General features: G+C 39.1%; 1 protein-coding gene across 3 annotated transcripts in view; it reads right to left on the reverse strand.

Moving 5' to 3' along the window:
- Window positions 1-14,672: 14,672 nt before the first annotated feature.
- LOC130907228 (glutamate receptor ionotropic, kainate 2) overlaps window positions 14,673-16,441 on the reverse strand; it is a 334,891-nt gene continuing 333,122 nt past the window's right edge. For all 3 annotated transcript variants that reach the window (XM_057822068.1, XM_057822067.1, XM_057822066.1), the window contains one exon: window positions 14,673-15,668. In XM_057822068.1, the coding sequence (XP_057678051.1) occupies window positions 15,504-15,668 (165 nt within the window). In that variant the 3' untranslated portion in view covers window positions 14,673-15,503. The remainder of the gene's footprint in view (window positions 15,669-16,441) is intronic.

The raw sequence follows: 16,441 nt of genomic DNA on the forward strand, positions 1-16,441 counted from the left end.
CCGGAGAGAACCCACGCAGGCTTGAACCAACAGTCTCTGACCTGTGAGGTGAACATGCTAACTACTCTTCCATCGTGCCGCCCCAAAAAGTAATCAAAAAACGCAAAATAAAAAAGGCGTGAGAACTAAAAAAATACAAATAATGCTAAATAAATGAATAATCATTAAAAAAAATAATAATAATTTCAAAGAATTGTAATATATTGTAAAAAAGAGAAGAAAGACAATAAGTGAGGCCAGTGTGTATTTTGCTCTGGGCATTTTGGTCATTCATTTTATTTTATTTTATTTATTAAAGTAAATCTCTAGTTACCTTACATTGCTTAACCCTTGGGCTGCCATTGATGATAATCGATGTCCAATCCACTTCAACTAGGAGGGGCTGGAAATGATCGAAAGGTCTTTCTATTTCCGTCAATAACTTGTTTAAATATAAATTTCCCTTTTTACTCAATACCTAAACACATACTCTGTGACGTGGGCTGGCAGTGAATAAATTAATCCAGCTTTTGAATAGGTGTCCACTGTAGCGACCACTGTCCCTGAAAGGATTAATAAGGTGTTTATAGTAACAGACGCATGGACAAACTCCAATAGTAACATGCTTTAATTTCGTTAATATCGTATATTATACAGTATAATTTTGTAAAAACACTAACTTCCAGACATGTTTTTACAGCACGGCCTTTTGTTGTGATATCTCTAATACACGTGTTCCCTCATGGCAATTTGCACCAGTGGATCTAATAGCTTCATGGCACATAACAAGCAGCACTGGGAAAACACTAGTTTCAGCATCATGTTTGTCCCCCACTCACTTCTTTCACAGCCAAGATATTCTCATGTGTGTGGGGAGGCGTGTATGTGCACATCCTTAGAGCTGATTAAGTGAAGATTGTTAGATGGAAGGCATGTGTATGTGAGAAGGAACAACATACTGCTGTCATGTTACAGCATGGTGCATAGCAAACCACTCAATAGGTTCTTTTGTGGGGGAGGATTCCGATGTGTGGAAACTGACAACCCGGTCACACTCATTTCACAAGAAGTGCTTAATATTGAACCCTTTTTCGGTTACCCCATTAAAGCACTTTGAAATTCACACATTTCGAATGTTAAGGATTATAATTGTGTGCTAGATTCCGGCAAGTGAAAAATTGCTTCATTTGTACATACACACACACAACCACACACACACTCTTCCTTTAATTGTATTTTTATTCCTACATTGATTAACATTTTAACAATTATTTTTTTTAAACATCATTCAAATTTTTATGCCTTTTATAATATTTATTGATGCACCCACCTTTCCCCCTTTTTTACAATGTGAGACATCTCATTAATCAAATCACCCTTTAGTTCATCTGTTTAAAAGAACATCATTTAATCATATTAAAAGGAATAGAGAATAATCATTTAAAAAAAACTAAACAAAAATATATATTTTAAAAGGATCCATGGATAGAAAGACTTGTAGTTCTTAAAAGATGATATTCTTCTTTAAAGATTAATATGAGTTAAAACAATTTGACATTGAAACCACTCTTGATGTTTTCGTTTTTATACAATTTGTAAAATTAGTTTAACTAATAGGTCGCCATTGTTGTTGACGTCACAGGGCGGTGACGTCACATGGTTATGCTGCCGGATTTCCAGAGTATGACTCTAGCGACATAAATATGTCATCTGTTCAACTCTTTCAATTTGAACCCGAGAGCAACATTAATGAGCATGACAGCACTGTCGATTTTTACAAAATGAGCAGCAAAAGCAAAATGAACAGGAAAGACTGGATGAGATGAGACGAGAGCAGGGGAAAAAACGGCGTTCTGCTAAAATGTGCTACACCGGCGAAACGTCTACAAGAGGCAAATTTGACACCCAAAGTACTCCCGTGCGCTTTCAGCCTGTTTTGTTTAGATGCATACAGACAAGACATACTAAAGATGCCTTAAGAAAATACTTAAACGTAGTAATATCAAATAAGGGTGGTTTAAATATGCTACATGACTAATGTGGTGAACAAATCAACAATCTGCTTTAAAGCTACCCAAAAGAAAAAAAACAATGCTTAAAAGTATGAGAGGGAAACACATGCAAAAAAGTATTTTAAAGCAATGAAAAGCTAATAAAAGACTCAATAAAAACACAAAAGTAATTACTCGCCGCTTTTAACCGATGAGCACATGTGTTGGACGTCTCGTCGCGTAGAAGGAATAGCAGTAAACCGGTAGTATTCGTCTAGTGACAAGTGACAATGTACTTCATCACCCCGAGCGTTCATAAAACATGGCGTCCTCCGTAGGTCAAAACATGTACTAAATATCATAGATTTTTAAATCAATGGCAATAATTAATGTGTTTTTAATAACGTATTTTAGTAAAAGAGAACACTTAAGTTAGTTTCATACTAGAGGGCTTAATGCACAAATCCGATTTTTTATCATATCTGTATTTTTGGCGTGTCCATTCAGACTGCCTTTGTCCATTGAGACCATTCAAGTATTACGCGTGCGCACTAATTTGCAGTTCGACAAGCGCTGAGCAAGACGACCCGCACAAATGACCACACATGCTGGCTGTCATCCGTCATTCCAGGGATATCATGTTTTGCTTTTTAAAAAGAGGACACAAATAACAGACATAAGTAATCCCCATCTAGGCTTATATTCAAAGTATATGGATCGATAGCATGCACGCACTGTCCATGCATGTCACACACACATACGGGCAGTTTGCCCCGACTCTCGGCCGTGTAAGCAATGTTGAAATATTGCTTAAATGGAGCAGACAGAAAACCGATCATTCTCAGGCTTATCCTCAACCCATTTTTATTTTTTTTATGACTGTTGTCAAGTCCGGCCCTTCCTAAAAAGCCGTGTTCAAGGCAAGCTAGGCGCTAATAATGCACAGCTGCACCACTACCGTAGTGTTTCTCTCGCTTTTTGATCAGGTAATTGCTGCATGAATTCCGATTTGAGAGACTGGACAGTACAGACCGCCGCGACAGTCTGGAAAAATGTGGCCCAGTTCGGATTTGAACCACATACGAAAGTGACCCAGATCGAATTTGAAATGGTCCAGTTCTATGCGACTTGTCACGTTCAGACTGTCAAGTTAATGCGTCACTCAAGTCGGAAAAACACGAAAAAATCGGATTTGTGCATTAAGATCTGTAGTATGAACGTAGCATTAGTCTTGAAGTCTAAGGTTCCCTTTAAAGAAAGACTTGGTAACTTTTCAGTTTTGGTTGATTTTAGCGACGCCGGTGACAAAAACAGTGGTGTTTTGCCTCAAGGAAGACTGTGTTGAGGACCAGCGCTCCGTTTCCCATGATGACCAGCTGACACCCGCACAGTGTCGTAAAATCATCAATCAATCAAAAATCCATCTTGCCTGCAGATGGATTAAACAACATTTCTGTTTCCAGCGGCTGTGTGAAAGATGAATAGTAATAAGGTAATGAATCCAGATGTGGCTAAACAATAGCATATCACGGTTAGCAACTGAGTGGCTTAGTGTGGATAACCCCTCCACTCTACCTGAACTCGTCAGCGCTGATGAGTTCAGTTGGGGGCGGGGGTGGGCGTCATACCAGCGAGTGAAATGGTTATTCTGTATATCCTGGTTAGGAGGGTGACAAAATATCAAAATGGTGACATATCGTGATACTTTGTATCCCAAAATGTTAGCGATATGCTTCTGCCAAGAATCCAGATATCGTTTTAAAAAGGTATCAATATTTAAAAAAAAACAAAAAACAAATAGAACCAACAAGTTGCTACCAAAATCTTCTAATAATATAATCTAATATTGTCTTAATTAACTCTATGGTTGCCATTGATGGCGCTCGGCGCCCAATCCATTTAGACGGGGGTGTTTGTTCATTCAACCAGAGCATTGACAGTCACATTCCAATTTTCAGGCCATTTACAGGTCACTTTCTGTTCATTTTAAGGCATTTACAGGTCACGTCCGGTTGAGTTTGAGTCACTGCCTATTCATTTGGAAGATTCCCGGGTCACTTCCTATTCTGTAACCCAAAATCAACAGGAAGTGACTCAGTAAGTGCCCCAAAATCAACAAGAAGTGACTGAAAATCAACCAGGTAATGATCCCAAATGTCCCAAAATTACCTCCTTGCCTAGCATTGGCTGCCACTGACAGCCATAGACGTTCAATCTGTTTGAAGCGGGATGTCGCTGCCACCCTCCCAGTTCAAATGGATTGGATGTCTACCAGTGATAAACTTAATCCATTTCACAACAGAAGCTTGTTTTTCCTGTTTATTAGTTGTTTTGTAGAATATCTTAGGACAATTTCCAGACCAATGCATCGATAATCGTTGTATCGCCATATCGTGAGGTCATCGTTATCGTGAGCTTTGTATCGCAAATCATATCGTATCATGAGGTACCAAGAGGTTCCCAATCCTAATCCTGGTAGCCTCTCTTCCCCCCCCCCTCCTTAGACAAAACTTTTTGTCTCTTTTGTTGCTCTGCCATCTTTGCAGACCCCCTCAAGATATAAAGAGGTCTATTTCAACTTGTTGTCGGTCGGCATATTATCAAAAATAATATGAAAATATTATATAAAGGTTGAAAAGGTACCTAGTGTTGCTTTAAAGGTCGAAAGAACTCTTTCCTCACCACTAGGCGAGAATCCCTGAAATCTGCAGCTCTTTTGAGAATGTGACTAAGAGAGCTGAAATGGCTCACGATTATAATCTTTAATCGTTCTAAGAAAATTGTTTTAAAACGGAAATAAAACACAGACATAAATTGCTTGTGGTTCCACAGCTGGGCAAGAAGTGCACATAAAGTACGGAATATTGATTGAAAATCAATATATTTCTTTTGATGAAAGAGATTTAATCGTTCAATCTGACTTTTAACGTCAGTGTCCTCTGTCATCTTGTGTTGGGTAACAAAATCAATATGCATTGACATTGAGAAATAATCATAGAAAGGTTGAAGAAGATTGTATTACGATAATGTGCGGTAGCGCGCTGACACAGGACTGACCTACAAGCACTGTATAATGCGTCTGAGAGGATTCCTGCTTTAATGCTGGCCCATTCTAAAAATGGGAGAGACCCCATACGTGACCAGGAAAAAATATTGCATGCTTACTTCTCAAACAGTGTGTAGTGTAGTCAAAATAGCCAATAAAACACATCCAACATAAAATCTTCTCCCAAAATTCTGTCGTCCTCAGTAAGGCCACTTCCTAAGTGACTATTATTCCATTACATAATAATACATTCACAGAGTCCTTGATATTTGACTTACTATTGTCGATCGTTTTTTGAGTAGGTCAGAAAGATAGGAAAGAAAAAAAAAAGCGTATGGATAATCACTCAGAGAAACCCGAAAATTGAACCTTTGAATTTAATCAGAAGGTGGAAAAATACTTACAGTATATAATGTTTATCGCTCCTGTCAGAACTGATAAAAAAAAGTAAAAATATTGCATGTTTTCCTTAATCCCGACATTAAATGAATTGTGTGTTTCTTTATTGAAATACAGTGGGGCAAATAAATATTTAGTCAACCACTAATTGTGCAAGTTCTCCCACTTGAAAATATTAGAGAGGCCTGTAATTGTCAACATGGGTAAACCTCAACCATGAGAGACAGAATGCGGAAAAAAACCCCCAGAAAATAACATAGTTTGATTTTTAAAGAATTTATTTGCAAATCATGGTGGAAAATAAGTATTTGGTCAATATCACACGTTCATCTCAATACTTTGTTATGTACCCTTTGTTGGCAATAACGGAGGCCAAACGTTTTCTGTAACTCTTCACAAGCTTTTCACACACTGTTCCTGGTATTTTGGCCCATTCCTCCATGCCGATCTCCTCTAGAGCAGTGATGATTTGGGTCTGTCGTTGGGCAACACGGACTTTCAACTCCCTCCACGGATTTTCTATGGCTAGGCCACTCCAGGACTTTGAAATGCTTCTTACGAATCCACTCCTTTGTTGCCCTGGCTGTGTGTTTGGGATCATTGTCATGCTGAAAGTCCCAGCCACGTCTCATCTTCAATGCCCTTGCTGATGGAAGGAGATTTTCTCTCGATACATGGCCCCATTCATTCTTTCCTTTACACAGATCAGTCATCCTGGTCCCTTTACAGAAAAACACCCCCAAAGCATGATGTTTTTCACCCCCATGCTTCACAGTGGGTATGGTGTTCTTCGGATGCAACTCAGTATTCTTTCTCCTCCAAACACGAGAACCTGTGTTTCTACCAAAAAGTTCTATTTTGGTTTCATCTGACCATAACACATTCTCCCAGTCCTCTTCTGGATCATCCAAATGCTCTCTAGCGAACCGCAGACGGGCCTGGACGTGTACTGGCTTCAGCAGGGGGACACGTCTGGCAGTGCAAGATTTGAGTCCCTGGCGGCGCATTGTGTTACTGATAGTAGCCTTTGTTACTGTGGTCCCAGCTCTCTGTAGGTCATTCACTAGGTCCCCCCGTGTGGTTCTGGGATTTTTGCTCACCGTTCTTGTTATCATTTTGACGTCATGGGGTGAGATCTTGCATGGAGCCCCAAATCGAGGGAGATCATCAGTGGCCTTGTATGTCTTCCATTTTCTAATAATTGCTCCCACAGTTGATTTCTTTACACCAAGCATTTTACCTATTGCAGATTTAGTCTTCTCAGCCTGGTGCAGGTCTACAATTTTGTCTCTGGTGTCCTTCGACAGCTCTTTGGTCTTGGCCATAGTGGAGTTTGGAGTGTGACTGACTGAGGTTGGGGACAGGTGTCTTTTATACCGATAATGAGTTAAACCAGATGCCATTAATACAGGTAACGAGTGGAGCCTCGTTAGACCTCGTTTGAAGAAGTTAGACCTTTTTGAAAGCCAGAAATCTTGCTTGTTTGTAGGTGACCAAATAGTTATTTTCCACTCTAATTTGGAAATAAATTCTTTAAAAATCAAACAATGTGATTTTCTGTTTTTTTTTTCCACAGTCTCTCATGGTTGAGGTTTACCCATGTTGACAATTACAGGCCTCTCTAATCTTTTCAAGTAGAACTTGCACAATTGGTGGTTGACTAAATACTTATTTGCCTCACTGAGTGTGATTTCACCAAAGTCATACACTATGAGCAAAATAAAAATATATATTTTAAGATTTTTGGATGTCCTTTTTGTTCCTTTTTCCAAAATAGCAAAGATGCTTGAAATCCGATTAGAATTGGTTTTGCTTTTTTTCCACTATAACATGCAACCCTTGGATGCATGAGTGGGTCAAAATTGACCTGTTCACATTTTCTCAAAATACCTTCATCATGAAAAATTGTTATCATTTCATATTCCAGGAATTCCTTGAAAAATGTATTTGATTTACTGTAATTTTCGGACTATAAGCAGCTATTTTTTCCCTCATTTTGAATCCTGCGGCTTAAAGTCCAGTGCGGCTTATTTGGTGATTTATTTGGGTTAACAGGTAACACTTTATTTGACAGAGGTGTCATAAGACTGCCATAAGAGAGTCATAATTATGACATGACATTATCATTGGCATTAATAAATGTATATGACAGATGTCATTAAGTGTCATCCAGCAAATTATTAGCTTGGATCTTTTACATCCATTCAAAAATGAGATTATTTGCCGGATGACACGAAATGATATCTGTCATAAGCATTTATTAAGGCCCATGGGAGTGTCGTGTCATAATTATGATGGTCTAATGACAGTCTTTATGGTGCTGTTGTCAAATAAAGTGTAACCAAATACCATGACGAGCTATTAATGAAACAACTGGAAGAGTAACTGAAGAAATAATTAGCACAAAACATGAATTTTGATTGCTATTTACATCTATAGCAATGCATTGCATGCAAGGAGGCATAATGGACTTGAAGCAATGAAGCTTTGAACAATTGGGTTCATGGTGGTTCATTTCGTCTATTGACAGTCTTATGATGCCGCTGTCAAATAGTGTTCCTGGTTAATATATTTTGGTGTAAATATCCCATAATACAGCTGCGGCTTATAGTCCAGTGCGGCTTATCTATGAAGAAATGCCATTTTTGTGTCAAATTTGGTAGTCAGGTGCGCCTTATAGTCCGAAAATTACGGTAATTTCATTTATATTTTTTTCTCCAGGCTTTATACATTTCACAGAATTGTAGTTTTTGTATCACTCGCCCTAACCTCCATAAGTGGGTAAAAAATGACCCACGTGCATTTTCTATAGAATTCAGTGGGAAATTTTCATCAACTGTGGCTTTCAGGAATACATTACTGGGCCAATGGAAGAGTGTGTATAATATTTTTATAGGTCTTAGTCGCAAAGACTTAATCCTTTACATCAGCACGTGCGTTCCATAAGGCGAGCTAGGAAAATGCTACTGACGTCGAAGCGTCCAAAAGGGCGTCAAGAAAAATGTTTAAATAATATTTGATGATCGCGGTATTCAAAAATTTATACAAGACAATAAAACAAGAAAACAACCATACGTATAGTAATAAGTCTTTAAATACTAATGAAATAATTTTTCTCATGCTACTTCTGCCCGTTTCACTATTTCCCGTGATGCAGTAATTTCACCACAGTTTTTCACCCCCCCGCAGACCAGCAAGCTACCTGTAGGAGTTATTTTTAGCCTCCGCAATTGAGCGACGTTATGGTGATGTTGTCATGAAAAGACAAATGCCCTCCGGGTCGCATTTTAGAAAGAAGAAGTCGAGAGAAGAGCATAAATGTGAAAAAGACAGGTTTGTTGTGATAATTTTTTTAAAGAATTGCATAAACACGTATACTTAGCACAACTGGAAGCTAGCAGTTATTTACAAAAAGTTTAGATGACATACTGCTAAAGCTAAATTATACTGTATCACTAGCCAGGCCTGTTGTTTTTATGAAAATTTTCAGTATACAGCCTGCTGTGGATTAGTGTCAGTTAAATTTACTCCCTCTCTCAAGTTGGACAAAGTGTACGGGGGACTAAAATTATGTCTTGCTGATTTTCATGTGATGAGAAGCACTTTTACATTGTGTTATTCAAGTAAATTTTCCTTGCCTAAAAGTTCCAAGGTTAATGAAATAAATACACCATTAAATATGCAATCAATGATTTCACCAGCAAATATGTTACCTTGGGTACCAAATTGGTCAGGATCATCCCTGCTTTACATTAGGTGTGTCCAAAGTCCGGCCCACGGTCTATATGCGGCCAACTGTCCATGTTTTTGTGTGCCTGGGGAATGTACAAGTCTGTGCATCATGGTGGCGGGCTTCCCTAATTTTCAGTCTTCCAAAGCTAGAGAGCTAGATAGCTGCTAGACACAAAGCCATGACACCTTGGAGATAACAGAGACAAATGAAAAAAGACAAGAGGAATCATCATTTAGCTCGAAACGAACGCGCCCAGGAGCTGAGAATCGTGCACACGGTGAAGCCTCTTCTCCTTGAGTTCTTTGGATGCTAGAGATGAGGAATACCAGCAGGTATGCTGCACATATTAGTATATTCCACAGGCCGCAAAAACATTAACTGTGGACTGCAAATAACCCCAAACCACACTTTGGAAACTCCTAATGTAAAGGATTAAGACATACAAAAGACCAAGGGAATATATTCCTGACAGCAACCGTTGATAAAAATCCAAGTTTCCTATTGGATTCCATAGAAGATTCATTTGGGTAATTTTTTTACATACTTACAGTAGGTAAGAGCTATGGGGCGCCGTTTGTAAAGCAACACATGCTGAAAATTACGACATTTTCTTACATTTAGCGCCACACAGTGTTGAAAACGTGGTGTGAAATTTTTAGTCACTTTTTTTTTTGCACATTTACATCATTATTTAGCAACCTAAATATTCATTTTAAAATAAGTTTTGGACCTGAATTTTTCAATCCAGAAGTAAATATTTTATTTAAATCTTACATTTATATCCTATATCCTAAATGCTAAATCTGGAAACGGTCGGAACTAAATAGTTAGCTTAATATGCAAATTCACATGACTGGAGACCGGAAGTGACAAAATAAAAGCTGCAGCACACAAAATACTCTTTAAATAGTTTCTCCTAAATATTTATTTTACCTAAATATTGTTATTATCACAATAACTCATGTCCAAGGGCAGACTGCCACGGTTGAGTAGGTTTTATTCATTTTCAAGCAACGTAAACAGACAGTCTGAGCTACTCCACCAGCCTTTATTTTGTTACTTCCGGTCTCCAGTCATGTGAATTTGCATATTAAGCTAATTAGTTAGCTAATTAGCTATTTAGTTCCGACCGTTTTCTGATTTAACATTTAGGATATAGGATATAAATTTAAGATTTAAATTAAATATTTAGTTCTGGATTTAAACAATCAGGTGCAAAACGTCTTATTTAAAAATAAATATTTAAGTTGCTAAATAATGTTGTAAATGTGCAAAAAAAAAGTGACTCTAAAAATTTCAGACCATTTTAAACACTGTGTGGCGCTAAATGTGAGAAAATGTTGTCGTAATTTTCAGCATGTGCTGCTTTACAAACGGTGCCCCATAAAGAGCGTGGGGTATAGTCACAATTGCATCACTGGGTTGAGGAAATTCAAAAGGGTCTCTGCAGGTTTCAACAAATCCAATTTAAGACTTTTAGCGTTTTAAAAGATCATAATGAATAAAATTTAAGACCCATTTCACATCGATACCGGCAAAAAAAAAAACTGTGCAAAACATTTGAAGGAAAATTGGAGGCCCGGAATTACTTGCAAAGTATATGAATTTATTCCCAGCTCTTTCACACTGTGGTATGCTTAACCTAACCAAAAACACTAGAACTTCACTTTTGTGGCATTTTAAGACCGCCTTGTGCATTTCAGATTTGATTCCAATGCTTTGATACCAAAAATACCAAGTTTTGAAATTTTCTTGCACAAACTGCAGTGTGCTTCATTGGAGTTTCCCATTAATTTGCACTTACCCATGTATGTAACTACTGTAAATCGCTTCTGCTAAGATTTCTCCGCCATGACTATGCTAACTAAAGCCCCTTTCACAAACATATCCCAGTAAAGACACTTTCACAGACATGTCCTGTGTTGCCCACTGGCGCCCTCTGTGCGGGGTGGGCTGCTGGTGCGATTTATAACCTGACATTACGCCATTTTTTTTCCGGCATCACTTGTCACAATGCTGGCCAAATCTGTTACAAAGCCGGTTGTGAGAGTGTTCCCAATGTCATAACTGCAGCCAATTCAAGCTTATCAATACTGTATTCAAGCCCAGGCGCTCCAAGAGAAGGGTGCCGAGATATTAACTTGCTGGGCGCCATTCGACACCTTGTACTCTCGAATTGCGTGCATTTGCTAGCTTGTTTGTGTGCCATCCTTGTTTTGAAATCCTCTACGTTGTGCTGGTATTTGAGTGCATTTTTTTTGTTGTCATATCGGCTCTCTGCCTACTACTAAGGTTAGTATTATTGATCCGTGTCGTCCTACTGTCACGGACCCATTGTGTTATTCCCCTTTTCCGTGATTGCGTGTATTTTTGTTTGTATTTAACTCATTCACTCCCAGCCATTTTCACCGGAGCAAGGCCCTTCGCTCCCGGCCATTTTACTGGATTTTGACTGATTTTGCACGGCCCACAAAAAATTCTGTTCTATTGCTATATAAACATGGAACCCACCAAAAGAAAGATTAGACTCTCTTCTTTCAGCAGAAAAAAAAGTAAGTTCATACGTTATTTCATTCTTAAGAAATCAGCATTAGAAAATAGCTTAGTTTGAGCATTTTTCCAATTTCTGATGAAAAAACAGAGAAAATGAGCTTTTTGTAAACGCAAAAATTTCAAACATAATTTTGACTTTAACACGGCTATTTTTTGCTTCAGTGACATCCCAAACATCTGAATAATGTTTTCCTTTTACAAAATAACATGAACAACCAGCCAAATAGAGCTTTTCATAGCAAAGTAACAATTTATTCACACTTACCTAACTGAGAGATGACGTTTGGTGGCTGCGACAGCGGTTAAACTTTTCCCTCATTGCCGACTGTCTCGTAAAGATGGATTTTTTTTAAAGTCTTTTTTTGTGGTGACCACTGTCTCGTTCACCAGGGGAACTTATGTTCCTGGGGGGGAACTGGTTTGGCCGTGCGCGTTTCCGTGCAGGACCCTCGAGCGTGCGGTGGACGTGAGCAGCAAGCTGCGGAGGGGCTCTGCTAGCTTCCCTAATAAAGTTGTACTGTTTGAATTGAGTTGTGGGCTCTTAACAAATGCGCTACTGCCCTCCAGTGGCCAGTTTTATTGCTTTAAAATGTGTTTTGAGGCTTGTTTTTTGTTTTGGCGATAGATCGAAAGCTCTAGATGCTTCTTGTACAAAAAAACGCAAAAGACGTATAAATACGTAATCGGGACACTGAAGCATTTGGAAATAGAACGTATTTATACGGTTCCGGGAGCAAATGAGTTAATAAACCCTTGAACGCACACGTCCCTCCATTGTTTTCTGCTTTGAGGTACAACCATGTTTCCGCAGTAGCGGACCCTAACATTGGCAACAAAAAACCCCACACATTTCCAAAGATGGACGATGGACTCTCTTCCTCCGCTCTAGGATCCAATAGCAATTTAATTTCGTTATGTTTTCAGTTTAATTTAGCCATTTCCAGCTTGCTGTGTTAATAATTGCGATGTTTGTTTACCGCTTTATGTCTTACTGCAAAAAAAGAGGAAGTGACGATCAGCCCGCCATAATATTTACGTCATCAGCCATCGTGCTGTGACCCGGGAATTTAACGCTCGCTTTCACATACACTACTTCCTGGAAAGTCCCGGACATTGTACTAAGACACGACCCGTTAACTCATTTGCTCCCAAAAAGGTATAAATACATTCTATTTTTAATTGTTTCAGTGTCCCAAGGACATATTTATACATCTTCTATGTTTTTTTTTTTTTTTTTTCCAAAAAAAGATATCTCTGGGTTGTGATTCAATTTAGCTCCAAAGCACAAAGCTGAAAATCCATTTTAAAGGAATAAAACTGGCCACTGGAGGGCAGTAGCGCATTTGGTAAGATCCGCAACCCGATTCAATGGCAACAAATGGCCAAGCTGCACGGCCGGGCGCCGGCGGAAGACAACCGAATGGATGCCAGGCGGTGGACAACCGAGCAAAACAACCGGGACCACTAGTGCAGCGGACGTAGCCTTTGAATCCTTGCTGCTCGCGAGCGGAGCCTGCAGAGACTCCAAAAAATTCATCTTTATGAGACAGACGGCGATGAGGGAAAAGTTTAACGGGCTGTTGCGGTCAGAACAGCGTCATCTTTCAGTTAGTTATGTGTAAATAAATTGTTACTTTGAAAAAAAAGCTGTGTATAAGTGTAACCGGTGTTACACTTGTTGTTGTTGTTGGTGGTGGCGGGACCATGAGTATTAACGCCAGCTTCGTCGGCTTAAATGTCTTAAAAAGAGCATTACACTCGCTGTACCCAAGTTCTATGAAACACAAATACTCTCTGAACAAGCTATGCTACATTGAAAAGCGAGCTTAACTTTCTCATTTAGCGTTTTTTGTACATAGCGCAACACACAAACAAAAGAGCAACTTCACATCGTACCTGCCTCTCTTCAGTCTCGTTAACAACTGAAGAGAGCGTGAACACAGGAGGAAGTGACATCACGACGAAGTCAAAGGTCATGTAAGATAAATTAAATGAAAATAAATAATAGTACTCACTATAACAATTCTCATAAATGTTAAGAAGCTAATTACTATTTTTTGAAAAATGCAATTTAGAAAAAAAACGAACTTTGGTGAAAATTACTTTCAACCATTTTACACATCGGTTACATAAGTCAAAGTTATGTTTCAAATGTATGCTTTCACAAAAAGCTCAATTTCTCCGTTTTTTCATCAGAAATCGGAAAATTGCTCAAATTAAGCCATTTTCTAATGCAGATTTCTAAAGAATGGAAAAAGATATGAACTAACTTTTTCTGCTGAAAGAAGAGAGTCTTTCTTTTGGTGGGTTCCATGTTTATATAGCAATAGAACTGAATTTTCTGTGGGCCTTGCAAAATCAGTTAAAATTCAGTAAAATGGCCGGGAGCGAGGGGCCTTGCTCCGGTGAAGATGGCTGGGAGTGAATGAGTTAAATAACCGCGTAATCTCCGTATCAGTCGACCTGTGAAATTGCTTTGACATACAAGGGCTGCCAGTTTAAATCCTGGGATTTAAACGGTGTTCAGGTGTATGTGAAAGGGGCTTTAGCTGTCAACATGCAACTGCGCGCGCACAGCAAAACCTGCTTCTGTTCGATAAATTCTCACCAGGCAGCACAGGTAGTTCCACTTTGTATTTACGTTACTTCCTCAAATACCGATCAATTGGTTTTAAGACCTTTCCAAATTGTATTTAAGACCTTTTATAGGATTTTAAGACAATTTTAAGGCCATAAAATCAAATAACTGGATTAAACACTTTCGATTTTTTAAGACCCCGCGGATACCCTGTTCAAGATGAAAGTTTCTAAGGTGAGAGTTTATTTATTATACTGCATTTATGCATTAATCTAAAATCCACACATTGCCTCCAGAAGTCACTTCTGATCGCCTTCGCGGCTCAATGAATTGTTTTAACAAACCAAGACTTAGTACTCATGTATGTAGTCCATTTAAACATAGGCATCACTGTGACGTCAAGCATTGCTTTATTACATAGCCATATTTTCTCCAGACACGCAAACACACACAAAATGAAAAGACTGAAAGCGGGAATATGGTATAAGTGAGCATGATGAATCCTACAGAGCAGTGTGTGAAAGCCCCCCAGGCATCAGGAGTCTGAGCGAGGGCTTCGTCTGCGTCTGCTACATGTCGTGTCCTCGGGAGGGGCTACCATGATACAAAGTCCTATAAAATGTCTTGATCTTGTACAAAAACAAACATTATATATATATTTTTTTGTAGAAATTCTGCATTAAAACAACAACTTTGAGAGACTTTAGAAGCGTATTACATTGAGGCTTTTGAACCAAAAGCTTTGGCACGAGGAAAAGACGGTACGATGAGTCGGCAAAGATGATTCCGAAATATACACATCAGTTCATAGTAAAAGTGTTTGGCGATGTCTACTCTTCTTCTTCTTCATGTGATTTATATTTTTTATTCTTCAAATAATCCTAAAGAAACTAAGGGGAAAGGGTATATGGGGGGGTCACACAGAGATTGGACTTTAACATAAAAACTACATCCTGTGTCACTATGTGTGTGTATTAGTCCATTTCCAGCATGTACAGTCCTCTTCATGTCCAGCTGCCTTCATTAAGTGACCATCACAGTGAGGTGACACTGCTCACTCAGCTAGCTTGATTTCCACAGGAAACATCTCTCTACATAACAATTCAATGGGGTCCCTCAAAAAAATACGACCGCCGACTTCAGACAGCGGTGAGGTCAGCCGTGATGTCATCCAGCTCCCCCATTGCGTCCCTCCACACTGAAGGGATTTTTTTTTTTGTCTTTTCACGCCATGGTTTCCTTTCCCGGGAGTCTCCTGTCGTTGAACGTATGCATGTTGATGACTTCCTCCGTCTTAACGATGACGGGCGGCTGCGGCTTCTGCTTGAGACGACGTTGGCACTTCAGAGACACCCGCAGCTCGTCCATCATGGCGCTGCAGAAAGATCTCTGCGCAGAGTGGCGACAAGAAGTAGATGAGTGTTTATGCCACACTGCTCACACCATCGATGATTACACACTCGGGATGAGATGAAAAACTAAAATGGATAGGATCTTTCAGGCTATTGCCTCCAAAATTGTGGAATGCACATACTTTTGAGGTGAAAACTGCCTTTTCTGTGGACATTTTTGAAAAGCAGTTACTGAGTCATGTAGCTAAATTAGGTAAAAGACAGCAATTAATTAAATTTTCATATAATGCTTAAAATTTTAATCAGAAAAAGAACATTCTGGAGTATGTTTTTTTCCAGACTATAAGTCACAGTTTTTTTCCCATAGTTTGGCTGGGGGTGCGACTTGTGAAATTATTACCCACATTACAGGTAGTCCCCGGGTTACGAACTAGTTCCGTTCATACGCTGGCGATGTAACCCGAATTTTCGCGTTAGTCGGAACCAACTCTTTAAAAATTCAAAATAACTATACAAAAAGTCCAAAAGCATTGTATTTTGTTTAATGGTGGCAGATTGACCTCCCTCTGGTGGCAGCTTTGGGTCTGACTGGACTGTGGTTCAATAACGGTTCCATACAGGAACACTCAGACGTCTCACGTGGATAAAAGATACAGTAGCTGTGCTCTGGTTTGGCCCACATAAGGATGTAAGTTGCTTCAGCTAATACATCTTTGTGTATGCATTTGTAGTCTTTGATGATGTTCGGACACTAACTGATACATGCTAATCGTTTGTGTGGATTGTTATTGCCGTATCAGCAGCTCGTTA

This window comes from Corythoichthys intestinalis, chromosome 19 (assembly GCF_030265065.1).
Source record: "Corythoichthys intestinalis isolate RoL2023-P3 chromosome 19, ASM3026506v1, whole genome shotgun sequence".
Taxonomy (NCBI): Eukaryota; Metazoa; Chordata; class Actinopteri; order Syngnathiformes; family Syngnathidae; genus Corythoichthys; species Corythoichthys intestinalis.